Source organism: Arvicanthis niloticus, chromosome 15 (assembly GCF_011762505.2).
Source record: "Arvicanthis niloticus isolate mArvNil1 chromosome 15, mArvNil1.pat.X, whole genome shotgun sequence".
NCBI classification, from domain to species: Eukaryota; Metazoa; Chordata; class Mammalia; order Rodentia; family Muridae; genus Arvicanthis; species Arvicanthis niloticus.
Window position 1 is genome coordinate 14,803,869 of NC_047672.1, and position 22,876 is coordinate 14,826,744.

The window sequence follows — 22,876 nt, forward strand, 5'->3', positions numbered from 1 at the left end:
AGAATATCTTCCTGCCTAAGCTTCTTCCTGCCTCAGCCTCCAATAAACCTGTACCTACTGACACATGCTACCATATCTAACAGAAAGAAATCAATTGTTTTAAACTTACAGAAAGAAATCAATTGTTTTAAACTTTGTATAGAAAGATGACTTCCAAAATCTGCAAAATTTAAAATGTCAAAAATGACCTTTAATTTCTGTTCTATAACAAAATTTGTAAACACTTCTCTAAAAATGTTAGACATACCCAGTCTTGTTTAACCATAGCCATAGGCAAAGTCCTTCTACCAAGTATACTCTGAGCTGTTGGGGGTTTTTGTTTTTAATCTATAAACAAAGTACTCAGAGAGGTCAGGTAATAAACAAAACTAACAAGTTTTACCAATTTTTTTCTAGTTTCCAACTAGACTGCCACCATTCTAAGACCATTTTTCCTCAAAAATAAATTAAAATATATTGTCATTTTGACTGAAGTCTGGTTCAGAGCTTTGCCAATGCAGCCAGTTACCTGATTTTTTAGTACTGTATCAAAAGTTAATTAGCTCTGAGGGACCAAATTGCCAAAAAGACTTAAAGACAACAATGCTATGTGAGAGATTTATACTGGAGAATATAGATTTCCACTGGGGGAAAGAAACCAACATGCAATATATGCATTCATGTCAACATCGAAATATGGTGAAAATGAATCACTGGTTTTATGTCCAGCATACAGCAGAAACACAAAATACCAAATACCATCAAATACCAAGTGTTCTAATATAATATAGACTTTTGAAAACTACTGAATAAATGCTGTATAAGACTTTCTAATTAATTCCTTTTCTTTCATTTACAAGTAACATATTTCTTTAGATAGAATTAATAAAGAAATTCATATTGATAAAACCTTCAGTTCCAGTGAACTAAAAAAAAAAAAAAACAAACAAACCTTAAAATAGTACAATTAGGTATGTTGGTTCCTCATCAAACCACCACTTAGAAGATGGAATGTATGTATGTTTTGGGGAGTGGGGGGTTCTAATTTCACTCTCAGAGATGAACTTATTGAGAACAGAAAACTGATCAAAAGTTTCTACAAAATTAATTTTAGGTTTAGAACTTTCTCTTTGAAGTCATAAAAATTCAAAGATTAAACCTCAAAAGCAAAGGCAGTATATACAAATAAAATTTAAACAAAGCACCAACTAATTAGCAATTTTTACATTATTATTTGCAAAAATAAATATTATTGAAGAAAGGGTCTGAATAGATCAGTTGGGAAAGTGCTTGCCACAAAAGCATGGAGACCCAACTTGGATCCTCAGAATCCAACACTGAAAGGCTGGGTCTGCAGTGTTCATTGTAATCGCAGTGGGAAGGAGGGGAAGACCAGTGCATTCCCAGATCTAGGAGGGCAAACACAATAAGCTACCTGATGAGTTCAGGGTACTGAGAACCCTGTCTCAAAACCAAGGTAGAAAACACTTGAGGAATGATAATGGAAGCTGTCCTCTGAGCTCCACACATGTGCCCACACACATGTATGCATAAAAACACACGTAAATATCCACATATAGAACATTTTTTGAAGCTGAAATTTTTGCTCAGTGGTAAATTATCTGCCTAGTATGCATAAGACTCTGGGTTCTATAAACAAGACTACAAAGATATACACAGAATTTTACTTTTAAGTACCTAATTTCTTTCAATAGTTCTACTTTAGCTGCCAGATTCTTCAGTCTGGTTCCTACACACGTCTTCAGAGTGCTTTCTAAATGCTTAGTCAGATCCATGGTAGCTGTTTTCTCTTGCTGAAACATTAAAATAAAAAAACTATCTTAGTGAGAACCAACTAAGACACCATATTTCTAGCATTCAAATAACTTTTTAGTTAGACTCAAATGTTAAGAGTTAAAAACAATGTTAGTGTTAGAACTGAATTGAACTGTGGGATATCTAACTAGTACCAGGTCTGGGATCCTAGCTTAAAGAGATAAATTTTAAATACTCCATAAAGCAATATGGGAAATGTGATATAAATGATATTATGCAATTACTGTTTACTTTACTTTGAACTATATACTATGGTTAAAGTTTGATTGGCTTTACCTTGAGAAGGGCTGGGATGCAACCCAGGACACCTGTACATAGATGTAGTTCTTTGGAGGAGATGGTGGAGGAAGAAGTGGTGGAGGTGGTCAAAGTAGCAGTGGTAGTAGTGGTGGAGGTGGTGGTAACCCTGGCTGGCCTAGAACTCACTATGTAAATCAAGCTGATTTCAAACTCATAGAGATCTACCTGTCTCTGTATCCTAGTACTGAGATTAAAAATGCATGTGCCACCACACTCAACTCTAGCTTCTTAAATGTCTGCTTATATTACAATAGATATATTCATTTTTGTAGCCTTGGCTGGTCTGGAAATTGTTATGTAGAACAGGGCTGGGCTCAGATTCATTGATATCTGTCTGCCTTAGCTACTCCAGTGCTGGAATAGTCCAATTTTACTTTTTTTTTTTTTTTTTTTTTTTTTTTTTTTTTTTGGCTTTTCAAGACAGATATTCTCTGCGTAGCCTTGGCAGTCCTGGAACTCCCTCTGATGACTAGGCTGGCTTCAAACTCAGAGATCTGCCTGCCTTTGCCTCCCCAGTGCTAGGATTAAAGGCATGCACCATAACTGCCCTGCAAGACACATTCTTAAGAATATGAAATACTATTGATGGGGCTTATTTTGAACAAAACACTGAAGAAACAAAACCTGTCAAAACAGTAATAAGCAATATGTGAATTAATTATGAATCCTTTCTGGAATGTTTTGAGATATTTCCAAAATTTAAAAGTTTTAAGGGCTGGAACATTGACTTAGTCAGTAAAATGCTTGCCAAAAAAGCATAAGGACCTGGGTTAGGTCCCCACCAGCACATTAAAAAGCTAAGCACGGCAGTGGCACACATCTGTAACCTAACACTGGAAAGGAAGAAACAGGAGCGTGTTTGGGGCTTGCTGTCCAGTCAGTCCAGCCAAATCAGCATGCTCCAGATTCAGTGAAAGACCTGTCTCAAAACTAAGGTGAAAATGAGGAAAACATCTGACTTCAACCTCTAGTCTCTACACACATTGTCACAGACATGTACAGGCACCTGCACACAGGCATACACACAATCAATATACACACAGAAAGTTAAAGTTAACATCAGTTATAAGGAAAATATAAATAAGAAAATAATTAAATTTCAAACAGTCAATGAAATATAAACTTAGCTTGAAATGTAAAAAAAAATGTAAAGTTTTCTCTTTGCATAGGTATCAAACGAGAACAGAGACACTGTGACAATAACAACTAAGATCACTTGTTGCAGAGTATTTGATCACACTGTGAACCCAGAGATTGTATTATTTACTGAGAAAACCTGTTTCCAGTTGTGGTGTGGCTCATATTTAGCACATACGTTTAATCCCTCTGGCTGCAATATAGACATGCCCTTAGTACACACCTTTAATCCCAAACAATGAAGGTAAAATTAGTTTGTTGAAGGAAGCACCCATGTCTGAAAGTAATGTCTGAGTGGCAGAAAGTGATAAATCATAGAAATATTTGACGGAATAGAATAAGCCCAACTCTCACAAGAAGAAAGAAAGGGAAGCTACTTTCCCTAAAGGGGTGGGGGAAGTGGGGCTAAAAGGCAGTTTTACTGGGACAGTCCAACAGAGACAGGCTACAGAGAGAGAACTTGTTAGGCAGAGATGAAAACAAAATGAGCCAGAGAATGAGCCAAAAGATTAGAACATATTGCCAGAATTAGTTTGAAGCCAAGGAGAGTAATTTAGCAGTGGCCAAGAGAAGCCAGATAGAGATCAGAAGTCAGCTAGAAGTCAGCTAGAGATCAGAAAGAACTAGAAAGAGTGAACTTATTCAGCAGCAAGTCTCAGAGGCTGAAAACATTCTAGGCCTAGATTAGATTGCACAGAGGCTAGTAGTTTCCAGGACTAGGCCCAGGTTAGCAGACAGAGGCAATAAGCCTCCAAGATGCCAATTACATCAGGAGAATAAAAAGCTACTTTTGTAAGTGCTAAGTCCACACATTTCACAGAAGAACAAAAGCCACTGGCATACCTGCAACTCCTGAGCAGTCTGTTCAACTTTCAATTCTAATGCTTTATAATTTTCAAGAAGAACCTCTTTTTCTGTTTTAAGCTTTTCATTCTCTTCAATAAGTTTCTGGTCCTGTTTAATTTTTGCCAAGCTGACATTAGACCCTAAATTAAAGTCACCAGCAGCCAAACTTTCCCTGTTAAAAAAAAAATTCACTCATTTTTAAAAATATGTTTAAGGCTATTGGAACTCAAAAATGAAATTACCATGGGCTTTTTATAATACACCTTACAATTAATTGTGAATATTAAAACCATTGCCTAGCTCAACATTAAAAAGTAATTTAAGCTGAGCATGTTGGCACAAACCTGCAATCCTAGAATTTGGGAGGCCAAAGTGAATGCATACAAAATCTGAGGCCACCTTCAGCTACATACAGGGTAAGTGAGACTCTATATCAAAACACGAAAATAAATTATTTTAATGCGCTGGGCAGTGGTGGTGCACGCCTTTAATCCCAGCACTTGGGAGGCAGAGGCAGATGGATTTCTGTGTTCGAGGCCAGCCTGGTCTACAGAGTGAGTTCCAGGACAGCCAGGGCTACACAGAGAAACCCTGTCTCGAAAAACCAAAATTATATATATATATATAATATATATAATATAATATAATATATATATGCAAACTAATTTATGTTAACTGGGGCATACTTCAAAAACAATGCCTCCAATGTCTTATATTCCAACTCCCTTATACCGTTATCAACCTCAAAGAACACCATGAACATCAAATTGTTCTGTCCATTTTTTCTAATCCCTCCTCCCTTGTATCTTTTTATCTGTGTAGTTCCTAAACCACCAATAAAAATCCATCAAACTGGCATGACATCACTTCTTGCTTCCCCATATGTAAGAATACACTGGTATATACTAGAGCTAGAGAAGATGATCAGTGGTTAAGACACTGGCTGCTCTTGTAGAGGACCCTGGTTCAATTCCCAGCACCGCCATAGCAACTCACAACCTTCTGTAACTCCAGGCCCAGGGGATCCAATGCCCTCTTCAGGCCTCTAACTGCACCAAGCATACATGTGATACATGAATTTAAGCCAAACAGCAACACATAAAATAGTATTTTTAAGTAATATATTGGTATCCATGAATATCTAGACTGACTTTCTGACTCAAGTAGATAATTCAAAATTATCTAAAATGGTAGCTCAAATTATATACACCTGTGGTGGCAGATATGATACTTCCTCTGATCTTTTAATTATATGATAGACATGAATTGAAAAACATATCATACCTTAGAAATATATACAATTATTTGATCAGTTAACTATTAAAAATACAGGCTAAGGGCAGAGATCAATTCATAAAGTATATGCACTGCATGCATCAATCCTTAGGTTTGACCCCCAAGTACTGGGAAAAAAAATTCCAAAAAAGAAATACTTTAAAAGAAATGAATTCCTTAACAGAGAACCTTAAACTCCTTAAAATCTCCTTAAAATCTCACCTCAAGCTTTCACATAAAAGATCTCTTAAACACATGAAAACTATTCTCACAGCCAGAGGGGATGGAGATTGCATCCAGAGCCTCATAAACACTAGGCATGTACTCCACTGAGCCACAACTCTCGCTCCAGCTTCAACTCTTATTGTAAATTCTGGACTTTGAATAATTAATATTAGGGGAAGACTTTTATTTTTGTTAAAGATGTTCAAAAAATGAAATGAAAAGTTAGCAAAGGAACTTTAAATAATTCAAGAAGAAATTTATTTTGTAATTGGCTTTTAAGGAAAACACCCCTGCCAAAGAACAGAGGAACAAGTGTTTGATGGTGGGGAAATAAAAACAGAAATTATGTAAGATCACTCACAAGAGCATAGGCTCTGTTAAGGATTTCAAAAGCCTAAGAACTGAAAGGCTACTAAAGGCTACTACCATAAGTTTTAAATCAACTAAGATTTTAAAACAGCACCAGAGTCTTACTTTGGAAATGTCACCTGATTTCCTGCATCAGTCTCATACTTCACATCAAGAGTCAGCCTCCCATTAAAATGCCCCTTTGGCCTGCTGAAGGTCGACTGGTTTGATCTTCGTCCCCACAGGGGGATAGGGTTCTTGAGACTCCTGAGAGCAAGCTGATTAGGATCTGATTTCTTTGCCTCACAGGCATCATTGCCTGAGGTCAGTCTGCACTTTTCTGCAAACCCTTTCTTTGCCACTTCTTCCCCTATATCCACGGTGCCATACTCAGCCTGAGCAATAACTGTTCCATCTTGATAGGTTGCTTTAATTCTCATTTTAATTTCTTTTTCAAAAATCAAACTCCCCAAAAATGTTCTGCCCTAAAAAGGGGGGGGGGGGAGGGGGATAGGAAAAAAGACATAAGCCATTAATACTTTTCTCACTTACTTTGTTTCTATTGTTTCCTTTTTTTTCCCTAAAATCTCTATATAAGGAATCTTACTTTGTTGTTGACTTATAAAAATATGTATCCAGTGTATTGCAATATGTGTGAACATTCTTTTCCAGAAGCTAATATTCAACCATATTTATAAATGTTTTAATAAGTGCTGATTAAATACACTAGAAAAAAATTTTACTGTCTTGGCTCTAACTGAATGTAATGATGTCCTTTTGTTTGTTAGTTTTGATTTGTCTTTCGAGACAGGGTTTCTCTGTGTAGACCTGGCTGTCCTGGAACTTGCTCTATGGACTAGGCTGGCCTTGAACTCTGATATCTGCCACCCTAGTGCTAGGATTAAAGGCCTGTACCAGCTTGCCTGGCTGTGATGATGTCCTAAGGAGCTATATTTGTAAAAGAATTCGGTACCTCTAAAAGGAATTCAACAAAACTTAATTATTTTAAAGGCAAAGTCAGACACTTTGATTTTAAACTAAAACAAGAACAAAGACAAAAAGAATCTCAAAACACAAAACATGCTACAATATGATTCAGTGGGCTTGCAACCACATTGGGCAATCTAAGTTCAATCTTCAGTAGTCACATGGTGGAAGGAGAAAAACAATTCTCACAACTCCTGTGATTTCCACACATGCCATGCCAAATGCATACCCACGTGTATACATACACATACAATGAATAAATGTTAAAGAATTTCAGTTACAAAATTTCAGAATCTTTTTTTTAAATTATCATATGTATTACAGAATGTGAGATACTAGCAATGGTTTATTCGAATCTCCCTTAAATAAAACTTTAAGGAGGCCATTATCAGCACCATCATATGAGAAATTAGCTACCTCCTAACTTTACATTATTACCAACACACCACACTGAGAAAACCTATAATAAAATGTATTTGAGATTGGAAATCTTAAGACTTCATTTTACCAGGAACTTTATTACTGTTGAGAATCTGAATTCCTAAAATTACTTTGATAAAATCAAAGTACTCTTTTTTTTCTCAATTTCTCTATATTCCTTTCCTGATTTCAGGCTACACTAATTTAAATGAAAATACTAATATTTCTGAAAACATAAAGTATAAATTTAAAAATAAAAATGAGAAATTACTGCTCACATTTAACTGTTCACATCTTCCTTGAAACAGGGGAACCATTAAAATAAATGGACCTTCTCTCTCTCTTAAAAGAGGAGTTTTATTCTTAACTATAGTCTCAATAGGTATGAAAAAGAGTATAGCTGGGTTGTGAGGGAATACAGTAGCACAATGCTTACCTAACACCTAGGAAGCCCTATACTCAAACCCCAGCATCACTGCCAAAAAGAATATATATGAGTGATATATACCAACCAAGTAAGACTTGGTGAATAACAATCACAAAAATAAGGATGGAAAAAAAAAAAACAAAAAATGATGGAAAAAAAAACCAAAAAATAAAACTAGCCTCACTTTAAAAAAAAAAAAACCTCAAGATCTAAAAAATTTTATAAAACTAATAAAGATAAATATTTTATTCCCTTAACTCTATAGAGAAATAATTATATAAAGGACAGAAATAAAACCCATGTAAAAGTCCCAAAGTTTTCTTATACATGAGCTCTTTTTATCATTCTAATAAAATTTGTAGACTTCTGAGAATTTTTTCAATGTAAAAAAATGCATTGTATTACAAAGAAAATATTTCATTATGGGTTCAATTTATCAACATATTAAGAACACTAAGGCCTTCTGGTCTGGGCCCGTGCATTGAGCATATCCCAGGCCGCAGCTCTGCCCTCAATTTCACAGAACCCAGAGGAAGTGGGCCTCCCAGGAGCTCTAACCCAGGCAGTATCTTAGGTAAGGAGACAGCAATGCCCACCCAAAACAGGGAGTAACTGGGACCCACTAAGTCCCAGGAAGTCACTCCTGACCCAGAGCACTGGTTCCTTCCTGTCTGCGCCTGAGCACTGAGCAAATCTTGGGCCCCAGCTCTAACCCCAGTAGTAACACCTACCCCACACACAGTTCTGATATAACCAAGATAATAGAAAAGACAGGCTCCAGTCAGAGACAGGACAGGGAGAACTAAGGAGATCCAGAAGGCGAAAGGCAAGCGCAAGAACATAAGCATCAGCAACCCAGGGTACTTGGCATCATTAGAACCTAGCTCCCCCACAGAAGAAAGTCCTGAATTCCCCATATCACTAGGAAAGCAAGATTCAGATTTAAAATCAATTCTAATGATGATGATAGGACTTTAAGAAGGACATAAATAACACTCTCAAAGAATTTGAAGAGAACACAGGTAAACAGGTAGAAGCCCTTAAAGAGGAAACACAAAAACCCCTTAAAGAATTACATGAAAACAGAACCAAACAGGTGAAGGAATTGAACAAAACCATCCAGGACATAAAAATGGAAATAGAAACAATCAAGAAATCACAAAGGGAGACTACCCTGGAAATAGAAAACCCAAGAAAGAGATCAGGAGTCATAGACAAAAGCATCACCAACAGAATACAAGAGATGGAAGAGAGAATCTCAGGTGCAGAAGATACCATAGAAAATATTGACACAAACAGTCAAAGAAAACGCAAAATGCAAAAAGTTCTTAACACAAAACATCCAGGAAATCCAGGACACAATGAGAAGACCAAACCTAAGGATAATAGGTATAGAAGAGAGTAAAGATTCCCAACTTAAAGGGCCAATGAATATCTTCAAAAAAATTATATAAGAAAACTTCCCTAACCTAAAGAACGAGATGCCCATTAACATACAAGAAGCCAACAGAACGCCAAATAGACTAGACCAGAAAAGAAATAACTCCCATCACATAATAATCAAAACACCAAGTGCACAAAACAAAGAAAGAATATTAAAAGAAGTAAGGGAAAAAGGCCAAGTAACATATAAAGGCAGAGCTATAAGAATTACACCAGACATCTCACCAGAGACTACAAAAGCTAGAAGATGCTGGACAGATGTCATACAGACCCTAAGAGATCACAAATGCCAGCCCAGGCTACTATACCCACCAAAACTCTCATTTACCATAGATAAAGAAACCAAGATATTCCATGACAAAACCAAATTTACACACTATCTTTCCACAAACCCAGCATTACAAAGGATAATAGCGGGAAAGCTCCAATACAAGGAGGAAAATTATACCCTAGAAAGAGCAAGAAAGTAATCCTCTTCCAACAAATCCAAAAGAAGATAGCCACACAAAAAGAATTCCACCTCTAATAACAAAAATAACAGGAAGCAACAATCACTGTCCCTTAATATCTCTTAACATCAATGGACTCAATTTCCTAATTAAAAGACATAGGCTAATTGACTGGATATGTAAACAGGACCCAGCATTTTGCTGCATACAGGAAACCCACCTCAGTGACAAAGACAGTCTCTACCTTAGAGTAAAAGGCTGTAAAACAATTTTTGAAGCAAATGGTCCTAAAAAAAACAAGCTGGAGTAGCCATTCTAAAATCTCCTGCCCCAGAAAACAAAGGGAAGGGCTCATGACTCCACCTGTACAGGCAGTTGAGGGTGGCCTTGCCAGGCATCAGTGGAAGTGGACGGCCTTGGTGCCTGAAAGTTTGGATTCCCTAGTGTTGGGGAATTTCGAAAGCAGGGAGGCAGAAATTCGAGGATGGTGGGAGCACACCCCCATAGAAACTCCCAGAATTATATGGATTAGACATGACAGAGGCAGGCCGCCAGAAGACTAGATTCCAGAATTCAAACAAAAAAGTATCTTGATACTAACATTTGTTTTGAGAATTGTATATTGCAGAATACACAGCCCTGGTGTATCTACTCATCAAGCAAGCTGAGCAGACCTGCTCGAACCTCTGATGTCCTGCTATTTCAGCTGGATGCAGTGAAGACACAGCATCAGAGGCTTATCAATTTACTCTTCCCCCTGCCCCTCTTCTAATATCTCAATGCCCATAATCATCTTGAAGAAGTTAATGAAGAATCAGCGCCCCTATTCCCTGGGCTTGGAGACCAAGGTGGTTAATATTGGGCTGTCTTTCTAGGGAAAAGCAGTGGTTTTGTTGGAACAGGGAGGATTAGCTAGGATTTATTGCTTAGCCATAACCTATTGGTAGAAATATGTATAATTGTTATTAAGATGAAGTCATAATTTTTTAAATGGTACAAAATTTACTTTGATTTCAAATTTAAGGTTTTCATTGGTACGAGCTTCTTATTGCTATAAAAGTGAGATTAATATTGTTACTCTCATAGGCATTGTGCCTATAAAACACATTTAGAAATACAAGGCTTAGACCCAGTCCTCCTTTAACTTTTTTAACTGATTTGAGATGGTTAGCCTGTGAGTTAAGGGCCTATAGCAAATTCATGGCTTTGAGTTTATTGTTAGGGTGTTTTCTACATTTTATTTAGAAATAGCTGAGAGGAGTTAACAGACAACAAACAGTCCAGATTACCTTACATGGATAGTTGGTTTTCAGAATGTCAGAAGTCCACAGAATTGACGTTACAAACATTTCTGTATTAAAGCTCATTTTGATTAGAGACCTATCTGTTCCTGACAGTTTCCTGTCTTGGATTCTAAGAAGAAACTGAGCATCTTAGGAGTTACTCCTGTTGTGGTGAGATAGCCACTAGGCAAGAATTGCCTCTTTTCATCTACAGACAAATTATTGTCCAGAAAAGGACACACTTGTGGAATAGTCAACTGATTATATCTGCCAAGACAGAGTAATCAGCCCTTAATAATTCTGCATCACTAGGTCTGTCAGATGATCCTGGGCCAAAAGGCTGAAGATCAGATGCTCCAATGTTTTGTAGTATAGGGACTGTCCAGGTGTTCAGTGGTCTCTATATATTGGCTAAGTTTTAGAAGCTATGCTTTGTGCTTCCCATAATTTCAGTTAACTCAGTCAATCTGGATTTCTGACGGAGTTGAAAACTTATAGTCTCATAGTCAATCCTGGCTATTTACTTTGAGAGAAAAGATTTGAGAGGATGGTTTTCAGCTGACATTCATTCTAAAGCCAAGAAAAAAGCCAGGTTCAGAAAACTAAGTCTTTTAGTTAGGATAGATGACAGAGGTTCTGGTTAGTCAACAAAATGATGGACTGGGTATTAGGTCTATCTTGTACCTTACTGACACAAATTGGTATAGTTATGCTCTAATTGTATTTTAAGTTTTATTTTAACAAGAACGGTGATATGTAGGAGGAGCTAAGGTTGGAGGCGTATGGAGAGAAAGAGGAGTAAGGAGAGGAAGAGGTGAAGGGGGGTGGGGGGGAAGGAGGTGGGGGACATGGAGGCAGATGTTCTTGTGTCTCCGCCAGTCAAAGATAGTTGATATATCTAGGTTGGGTTACACTTCTGATTGTATGGACATCTTGTTATTGAGCATTACCAAATTTATAAAGCCTTTGATTAACATTTAAAAAATGTATAAAAGCAAAAAGGAGAAGGGGCATGGGAAAGGGGTTTTCTAGGGAGGGGAAATGGGGAAAGGGGATGGCATCTGAAATATAAATAATAATGTAAATATAATATCCAATAAAAAACAAATAAATAAAAAGAAAAGAACACTCAGGCCTGTAAGAATGCATCTAAAGGATCAAAGGTGATCCAATTATATGTGCTAAATGATAAACAATCATCACTATCTTTTAAAAAACAAGAGGAGGTCACTGCCCCTAGAATTTACTGTTGTTTTACTAAATTGACATGTTAAAATGCCTTCTAAGTGTTGTGTTTATGTCCACAGTTGTAGTGAAACTCTCAGCCTTGTTCAGATAAGCTGCTTTTTGCAGTGGACAGCAGTTAAAGCAGAGACTCAAAACTGGTCAAAGTGCATGAATGGAGTAACAGGAAAAAGCGTGTAAAGCCCAGATGATGAAATAGTACTGTGAAACTGTCTTCTGGATATGACATGACCCTTGCATTCATGAATACTCAGCAGCTGTGTTACCTCATAAGACCTGAATAAGTTTAAGATCAACAATACTCCAGTATGAATGGGGAGGGGTAAAGGAGGTCCCCACTCTAGCTGAGGTTATATTAGCAATTGGTGGCTGCTGGGGGAGGCAGAGTCACTTTTCTTCTTGGGTATAACCTCTGAGAAGTTGCCCATGATCCAGTAAGTAACCCCACACATATGCAAGCAACTCTAGATAAACTCAGTAGGTTATGGATTGTTTGCTATTACTAGGTGTTTTGAGGCATGTTTGTTTGTTTGTTTGTTTAAAGAAAGAGAGTAAAAGATAATGTGTTAGGAATAATGTTTCCAGACAGAGAGAAGGGGGAACTGGGGAGTAGAATATGGATTAAAAAAGAAAAGACAAAATGTTTTTAACTCATAAGCCAAAGGACAACATATTTATATTGAAAGAAGCATAGGCTTTATAAATTTTTCAAGCAAAAAAAAATTAGAAATACACACTAGTTATGGTGGCAGGAAAACTAAGAAATGTAACTTCCCATCCATTCTTGAGGCAAAGGCTGCTTAACCTGAGAAAGCATAATGGAAGACAGTCCTTGATGGAACAGTTGGTTATCTCTATAATAAATATCAAATATCAAATAAATATCAAAAACTGGAAGACACAGAGGAGAGGCAGGCACTATTAATGGAACTAGGAATAAGGGAGGCTGTATTTAAAACCCAGTTCACTGGCCCAGATAGAACTCTGTTCACAGAGAAATAAAACAAAAGGTTAATCCAGCAGGGACCTCAAGGCCAGTATCAAGCTTTAGTGGCTTTACTGAGTCCTTTGCTTGGAACAAGCTCTTTATAAAGTAAGAAAGGCTTTGCCAGATCTCAGTAACTTTGACCAACATGTAAAGAGTATCTGTAAAATAAAAGAAGCTAAAGGAGTTTTTGTTTTTTTTTTTTTTTTAAGGTTAAGCAGAAAAAGACGTCTGTCTAGGTTTTTCAAAGACAGATGAAGTAGAATGTATGTTGAGCTAGGATTGCTAAGGAAAACTCTTGATAGAAAGGCAAATTGTGTGCTACGGAGCTTCTGCCTAAGGAGAAGACATCCGTGACAGAATACAGATGAAGATCATCAAGCCTGTCGCAGAGATGAGTAATCCCTACAGATCGAGGAGGGTACATTTTCCTCCAGCAAAATATAATGCTAGGGGTGTAGACTGTTAGCCCAGCTACAGCTCCCCCAACAGCTAGGTGTGGTGAATGGGGAGGCTAGAGGCATGTGCCAATCCAGGGCCACTCTGAACCGGGAGCCAGAGGTGCAACGAGAAAGTAAGGCCACATTTACCTGTGACCCTGAGTAGGTCTGAACAAACTAAGTCAGACCCACTGAGTTGATCAGGTGTGGAGAAATGTAGGGAGGCTCCCAGAACGAGCTCCAGGTCATCTAAACCTAATAGTTCAGAGAGAATTGCAGAGGATTACAGATAACAAATTAAGTTAGCACCTCTAACTATGCTTTGTACTTGACTTTGATCTTTGGAGGGAGCAAATGATACAAATGGATGGAACCTGTCCATACTGTATTAGACCTTGCTCATTTCAACTTTAGTTATCTTCTTAGTTGTGAACTTCTGGGCTCTCCTGACACTTGCTGAGGACAGCTGACAACAGACTTTCAGAGTCTTTCACCAAAGTTATCTTTGGAACTTCACTGCTCTGTTATGAGACAGTAGTTCAGGATGTTGCTTTGTCCTGCCCAACCTCTGGAAAAGGTTTTGTTATATAGATAACATAATGCAAACCTGTGTTTTACAGATTTGTAAAGCCACTGGAGAGACAATCAGATATAATATACTTCTACCAACCTTACAACCTTACAACCTTACAGGGGTGGGCTAATTTTTTTTTTAATCCAAAAGGTACCCATTATGGGTAAAAAATGACATTTCAAAGACCATAAGGTTATTAAATAAAAACTCCAATGCCAGGAGAAGGTTTTTCTAGATGGATATGACATGCCTGTCAAACTCTCATCTAAACACATGTATTTAGATGTATCAGCCTCAACTCAAAAACTCCTGAGGAAGCTCCTAAGATCAAGTGATTATAACTGAGACATGATGACCTATTTCTTAGCTATAAGTAGACATATATTGTCAACCCCTTGAAGGCTCAGGGATCACTGTTGAAGAGGAGACAAAAAGAATATAAGAGCCAAAGAAAGGGGTATAGTATTGTATAATAATTTCCTCCTAAATTAAAGCATTCCATTCTGCAGGAATCTCCTTAAGCAGAAAGGTAAACAACTCAAAATAGCTTCAGGAAATCCCTGAAACTGACCAGATTCACTAGGCCCCTCCCTCCTGGAGTAAGCAATAAAAGCTGAGAGTCCCTCTCAGAAAAGGAAGCTGAACTGCCAAAAAGACTCTGAGATGAGATGAGCTTCCATAAAGACTCAGACAAGCCAAACTACAAAAAAGGACTCTCAGAGAAAAAAAAAAAAAAACTTAAAAAAAAAGACTCTGATTCCAAAATAGCTCCTTCGAATGCAAAAACCAGCCAGCTCACTCAAAATGGTTTAAACTAAAGGCACCTGGAAAGGATACTCTCTGAGAAACCTGATGAGCTGACTGCAGGCTGTGCAGTGCACTCCAAGTTCCCACCTTTGTGAGCTATCACCCATACTGGGTGGGCTTTGGTAATCAAACCTTTGAGCTTGGTAATCAAGTCAGTGAATCATTTCTGCTCCTGTAAGTGACCCAATAAAACTCTTTGGTTCACCAAGTTTGGACTTTGGTGATATCTGTACTTTGCTCTGTCATGGGATCCCTATCTGGCATGAGTAGACATGTGTTTCATCTCCCCAGAAAAGTTTTGTCACATGACAAACAGAAGGGAAAAAAGATTATTTGCCTTACACTTCCAAGTTACATTCAACACTGTAGGGAAGTCACAGAAGCTGAAACAGCCAACCATACCACATCCTCACTTAAAAGTAGAGAGAAATGAATATACCAACCTGCCTACTTATTCCTCTCATCTAGCTATCGCCTGTATTATATCATTCAAGACACCCTACCCAGGGAATGGTACTGACCACATGTATGGATTGAGCCTTCCCACATCAACTAGCAATCAAAACAAGCTCTCACATACATAACCACAGGCCACCTCGATCTAGATAATTTTCCTCAATTGAGACTCTCTTCCCAGGTTATTCTAGTTTGTGTCCAGTTACATTTAAAACTATCATATTGCCTAAAACATAAATCTGATTACTTGTAATACTAATAATTTCAAACTACTATTATTTATAGACAGGGTTAAAGACCACTGAGAGGTACTTAAGATTTAATCCCCAGTACTGTGAAAACAAAACAAACCAATACATTCACAAAAACAAACATTAACAGAATTTTTTTCATTATATAAAAGACAATCCTTTTAAATTTTTAGAGAAGAAACTATTCACATTTGGGGTTTTGTTACTGTTGTTTGTTTTCCCAATTTGTTTTATCTACTTACATACATACATTCACTTATTTGATCATTAAAAAAAGATTACTTACCCAATATGGAACAAATACATAACTGTTTTTCATGTATTTGAAGGGACTCTGGACAACTAGACCATAGCTTCTTCCCAGTTTCCTCTGCCTTACTAAAAACTTAGATTGCATTCCTAAAACTAGCCACCAAGGTCTATTCCGTTATTTGACTGACTGCTGCCTCTTCCTAAGGCTGAGGTCACCAAGGTCCACCTATCAAACTATTTAAATCCAGCAATCAAAAGCCCCTTTGGCTCACCTAATTAACATGCCCAATTAAAATCTCATCCTAACATGGAGTTTCTCTTCATACCTCTACAAACTGCCATTTTCCTATGTGCTATGTCTGTCTCCTCTCTACCCAAAGGCAGTCCTTTGCCCCTCCCAGACAAAAGTCCCTACTCCCTTTCCCTTGTCTCCTTTCTCCTTCATCTTCTGTCTCCTGTCTTTGTCTCTTATTCCATGTTCTCTGTCTGTATGGGACAAATAAATCTTTGTGCTAAGAACTTGGTCTTGAGAGTTCTGAGCCAATACTTTCTCTTTTTTTCTGATTTTTTGTTTTGTTTTTGAGACAGGGTTTCTCTGTGTAGCCCTGGCTGTCCTGGAACTCACTCTATAGACCAGGCTGGCCTCGAACTCAGAAGTCTGCCTGCCTCTGCCTCCCAAGTGCTGGGATTAAAGGCGTGCGCCACCACTGCCCAGCCTGATTTTTTTAAATACTTTTTTTTTTACAGTTTTATTTATTTACAATACAGATGTCACCCCCTTTCCACATTTCTCCTCCCTAGAACCCCCTATCCCCTCCCCCCTCCTCCTTTATGGTTTTATATCATTTTGATTACATGCATGTATTAAGGTCAGTTCTAGGTTGAGGGTCTAGCAATATAATAGATGCAAATACTCAAGGACAATAGCAAGACAATAAACAGAAATAGTCAAAGAAAAAGCAAGGCATTAAATCCAACTACGTGAACACTCCCATGATCATTGTTTCTAAGGGCTTATTAGGATGACCAAAGTATCTGAGCCTACTTCCATGTCCTAGACCAAAGTCATTTTCATGTCCTAAGCCTACTTCCTGTTCTAGCCTAAAATTTAGATTCCTGTCTGAAATTGCTTCTTTGTTCTAGCCTAATATTCAGGTTCCTGCCTGAGATTACTTCTTTGTTCTAGCCTAATGTCAGATTCCTGCTTGAAGCCTATTTCCTTGTCCTTGGCCAAAGTCATATTCCTGCCAAGCAACCTATTTCCTTGTTCTTGGCCCACATCAGATTCTTGCCAAGCAACCCCAAAGGCTCTCTGCCTACTCCTGCCCCTTTTTTATTTCATTAACAAGACTGAGCCTGTCTTAAGTCGTTCAGACAAGAATGCCTTCCTAACCCATCACGGAATATGCATTATCAAAAGCAATGGACTTCTGTCTTAGGTTGGTAAGGCTCTATGCAGAATCTTACCCATCCTTGGCTTGCCAGGCTATTAATTTAATAACTCTGTCTGGGGGTCCATTTTCAGGTTCAAGCCATGTACTTGGCTGCCAACATGTTGATGTTGTTGAAGAAAAGCTTTAATACAATGGGCAGGAATAAAAGTATTCCCAGGATAAAAAGGGCTAGCATGATCAAGCTATATATGCCATTCTTGAAGCTTGACCAAAATAGAAATACTGACCTCAGGCCATGGGGAATTTTATCTGCAGTATCTACTGCATCAATGCTCAGCAGAGCAGAATTCTTGAAATTCATAAGCTCCCTATGTATCGTTAAAACATCCAGAGAGGTGTTAGAATTATGCCAAAACACTGCATGTGTCATTAAACTTCTTCCTAATTACAATGACTACTACTTTAAATTGTAGAACTAACATGAATCCAATGGTATTTGGCATGACAATGACACTCAAGATGGTTTCTTACCCTTAAATTCTGAACCTCCTTCCAGTAATTTAAATAGGATAAAGACCAATACTTTCCCTAAAAGTATTTATGCTCATTTGTCTGTTTGTTTGATAAGCACCAGGGATCAAACCCAGGGTCTGATCATACTGAATAAGTGTTCAACCATGAACTGTATCCATAACCCTGAATTATTTTTCATATTTTTTTATAATTTTATCATTTATCATATTTTCTTAAACAAATTCATGATTTCCTAAATATTTAATAGTGAATATGCTTTCAAGTATATAGTTTCAAGTATAATACATTAACTAAAGTATTTAAATGTATGACTTGCCTGATCAAACTGGGTAACTTCTTGGCCAGAAGGAATCTGTAGTCCCCAAAGTCTGTACTTCTTGGCAATACTAGAAAATTGTAACTCTAGAGGAATTTCTACTATATCAGATCGGTTTAGAATTTCAGTATTTCCATAGTCAATGTACCTCACCAGACACTAGAAAAAAAATTGGAAGCAAACAGTATTACTAAACATAAACTACAAATTTGTAAACAAGCCCTATAAATGTTACCTCAGATGATGAACACCTTCAGAAATAGTTCTAATAACAACCTCAGAGAAAATCCTACATTTGGGACTAATTTCCAATAGTACCATTTGTCATTTGTCTTTTTTTAAAAAGACAAAATTTTTTTTTTATACCAACATGGGTATACACCATTGTGATCCTTTCTAATCTCTAATATTAAAATCAATCTACATTTTTAAGTTCAAATTGAAAACAGTAGAAAATGGGGTTTTTCCCCCAAAGGAAAAAAAACTTTGATAAAATTAAACCCACTCTAGCTTTACCTTGAAACTGACCAAATTCACCCTTACTTTCAGCCCTGTATCTATCTATATGTTCAATATGTTTTCCCCAGGGGTTGTATAGAGAGCTTAGCAACTAAAAGCACTAGCTGCTCTTCAAGAAGACCCAGGTTCAGTTTCCAGCATCCACGTGGCAGCTCACAACCAAATTTAACTCCAGCTCCAACATCTTCTTCTGGCTTCCACCAATACTACATACACATGGTACACAAACCATACACATGGTACATATGAGCAGAGAGAACTCCCAGACACAATTTAATTTTTAACATTTTTCTAGAAGTATATTACAAAATCATTCATCATCGCATGCCTTAATTTAAAAATCTTAAAGTCAATCCAAAAGACAAGTATAAAATATATTCTTCAACTGTCAAATTATGGAAAAATTTATATTAGAAAAGTCAATTTCACAAAGATAAAAACATTATGGCACTAGTAAATCATATTTTAAAAACACACCAACCAGAGAAATCATGAAATTTTCCACTTATTTTACCAAGAAAAATATTTATCACACACATACATTATGAAATATATCTATTTTTAGACAGCCTGATGATTGTATAGAAACTTAAATTCTGAAAAATATTTTTGAATCTTATCTAATTTTATGAAATTAATTTATTTTCATATTCACCAGAAAAAATACTTTCATAAATGTTAAGTTTATTAAACTAGACATTATCACTATGAATAGACAATAATAGACTCAACAGGCATCAAGTTTCAGAAGCAACAGCTTAGTAGGTAAGGATGTTTGCTGTTGTGGCTGATGACCTGAGTTTAATCTCAGGACCCAGATGGTAGTTAGGAGAAACCAACTCCCTCAGGCCTCACATATGCTATGCACTATTTGTGTTTGTGTGTGTGTGTGTGTGTGTGTGTGTGTGTTTGTACACATATATATACATGTATATATACAAAAATAAATAATTGTAAACAAATTAAAAACTACATTTTTAAAAAGTGTTGAACCAAAATAAACATTTCTTAAGCCCAAAATATGAATACATATTTCCTGCCTTATCATCACTGATAGTTTTTAGCACTTTGCATCTGTACCAGCACTTATCTTCAGAAAACAATCCACCGTAAATCTGTAGAAGAAAAAAAATTGTTACTATTATAAAAAAGCATACTAAGTAGGTCAGAATATAAGTTAACACTGGGCACTATTTTATGTTAATAAGTACTTTATATACGAAAACTTATCTAATTCTTCTAACATACCTGTGAGGCAGGTACTTTGTTTATACCAGTATGTGTCCAAAGTCATAGCCTAGTCTTCAGCAGAACCAAGTTTCAAACTTCTGACTCTAGAGTCCATTATCCTAGACTACCTCTCAAAAAGGTAGATAAAATGTTAAAAAAAAAAAAAAAAAAAAAAAAAAAAAAAAAAAAAAAAACCTCTTCTGGTCTCCTGGGAAAAGACAATACTCAGCCATCACAATCATGTACTTGCAAGAGCCACAAATGACTGTACTGAGTCTACATAACCATGGGACCATCAACAGCTAGGAACAGATAAAGAAGAAGCCCAGAGAAGCTCATGTCATTACTGAACAATCTCTGCATCAATCAAGTAACAGTCACTGCCTCTCAGATGTGCACTGACAAGTGAACCCACCAGGCTCCAATACTCACGCAGATTTCCCTGGTTAATGTGCTATATGTGCTACAAGATAAAGCAAAAGGTTATGAATCTGGAAAAGAGTCAAGTAGGGAACAGGATTGTGGGGCGGTGGGCTGTGAGAAGCAGCTGGGTGCTTGGTAGAGCATAAGCCTGGAACCCCAGATCCTTATTGGAAGGCAGGAGTTTAGCTCTGCTCCGGGGCCCTGGTACTTTTCATTTAGCTTCAGCCCTCCATAGCCCTTACCACAGACAGGTCTATGGCCATCAGTCAGGAGGAACAGGCCTCAGGCCCTAGAGGGATTTACATACTAATGAGATGCCTGAAGGCCAGAGAGTGGAGCCAATTAAGCATTCTTCCCCAGCCCCTCCCTCCCTATTTAACTCAAGTCTGCCCTGAGTTGGGGGGGGTGGGTGGTGGGAACACATCCAGATTCAACCATCATCCATCATGCCAATAAAGCCGTTTTGGAAGCCCAGACTTTCTTGTGTCATTGGGGCTGCCCCATGAGGAACCATGGAGAAGCCTTTAATGAGCCACCATACCTGAAGCTGCCATGCCTAACTTCCCACCTAGAGGAACCCTGTGTTCCCAGCCACCCTACCCACACAGGATGACAGGAATGGTATGGAAAAAGAATGACCAGAATGCATTGTATATGTGCATATGAAATTGTCAAAGAATTAAATTCAATTTGAGGGTAATCTGCAGAACAAGAAAAGGCCATGGTGGAGTATAGAAATCCATGGTAACTACCATGGAAGGGCTTACAACCTCCCCACCGTATGCATGCCAGAACCCCAAAACTGAGGCTGCAGTGTTCCTACTTGGCTCTTTCACAACTAGGATTCTGCTTAGAGCCACAGGAATCTGAGGGTATCACCTTTCAATTCAGCAGTTATTCCAGAAACTCAATCCATAAGTATCCTTTTTATTTCTTATTCTCTATTATTCAATCTCCAGTTTTGCATATATGTCTCATGAAGATAACCTGTTCACATATTGTTCAGACAAGTTTTAGGACTATTTCCTCCAGTCTAGCATTCTCTACTACATTCTCTCTGACATCTCATATATCACCACCTCTTATTCCTTTATCTTCCTTTCATCTTTATCCCCACCTATTTTTACTTAATTACAACATTCTATAGATATAACAACTCTAATATCTGTGGACCCTAACAGAATCCTAATTTTCCCTCCTACTTATATTATACACTTTGATTTTTTTTCTTTTCAAAGTCAATCTAATACTGTGCTGGCTAGATTTATGCCAACTTGAGCCAATCTGTAGTCATTTAAGAGGCAAGAACCTCAAATGAGAAAATACTTCCATAAAGTCTGGGTGTGGTCCAGCTTGTAGAACATTTTCTTAATTATTGATTAATGAGGGAGAGCCCATCCCATTGTTGGTGGTGCCATCCCTGGGCTGGTAGTCCTAGGTTCTGTAAGAGAGCAGGCTGAGCAATGCATAAGGAGCAAGCCAATAAGCAGCACCCCTCCATGGCCTCTGTATCAGCTCCTACTCCAGGTTCCTGCCCTGTCCGAGTTCCTGTCCTGACTTCCTTCAATGACATATAGAAATATTGAAGTATAAGTAAAATAAACCCTTTCCTCCCCAACTTGCTTTTTTGCCATGGTTTTCTGTCAAGGCAATAAAAACCCTAACTAAGACAAATATTTAATCTTTATCCTTGCCCACTCTACCTCCCTACCATTCCTAATTTTACTAACTAAAATCTGAGTATATTCTATACTATCCTTAGTTATTTATTCCCCAGCAATTATGGAAGCCAAATGGTTCACTGTCATTAACTAGCTAGTGTAGTATCTCCATAGTAATAATATCAAGCAGCTGTGGTTGATCTAGAAATTTATATCCTGCTAAGAAAATAATATATAATTCACACCAAGAACCCTGAGCTCCTAACTGGGGAACTATTTTCTGAACTAGACACTTAACTGTACTCTAGACACTAACTCTACCCACAAAAATATTGCAAATACTTCAACTGAAAGAATATAGCTGATATAAAAATATATGTGTACCAAGTAAAATAACACCACTTGTAAATCCTAACAGTGACATAACACACACACACAACAGACAACATAATTCCTCCAAATATTACTAATCTTATAGCAATGACATCTAGCAAGAATGAGTTAAATGAAATCACAGAGAACTCCAAAGAATTGTAACTATGTTCAAGGAAATCAAAGAAAACAAGCTCCTGATTAAGAACACAAAACAGTTGGGTAAAATAAGGAAGACTAGGTAATACATGAAAGAGGAATTAAACAAAGAGAAACACTGAGGAAAAAAACAATGAAATGCTAGAAATAAAAACATAATAAAATCAAATTAAAAGCTCTATAAAAGCCTAACTAACAGAACAGATCATGGAGAGTACAGAATATCTGAGCTTGAAGACAAGGTTGGGAACTGAACAGTCAAACAAGGCAAAGTTAAAATAGTAAGGTAACAGAAGGAATTCC

At 37.3% G+C, this 22,876-nt stretch overlaps 1 protein-coding gene across 3 annotated transcripts in view; it reads right to left on the minus strand.

Moving 5' to 3' along the window:
- Stk31 (serine/threonine kinase 31) overlaps window positions 1-22,876 on the minus strand; it is a 72,406-nt gene that overhangs the window by 40,415 nt on the left and 9,115 nt on the right. For all 3 annotated transcript variants that reach the window (XM_034519286.2, XM_034519285.2, XM_076913188.1), the window contains exons 5-9: window positions 19,769-19,843; window positions 18,210-18,368; window positions 6,073-6,431; window positions 4,096-4,270; window positions 1,678-1,793 (exon numbers count right to left, since the gene is read on the minus strand). In XM_034519286.2, the coding sequence (XP_034375177.2) occupies window positions 1,678-1,793; window positions 4,096-4,270; window positions 6,073-6,431; window positions 18,210-18,368; window positions 19,769-19,843 (884 nt within the window). The remainder of the gene's footprint in view (window positions 1-1,677; window positions 1,794-4,095; window positions 4,271-6,072; window positions 6,432-18,209; window positions 18,369-19,768; window positions 19,844-22,876) is intronic.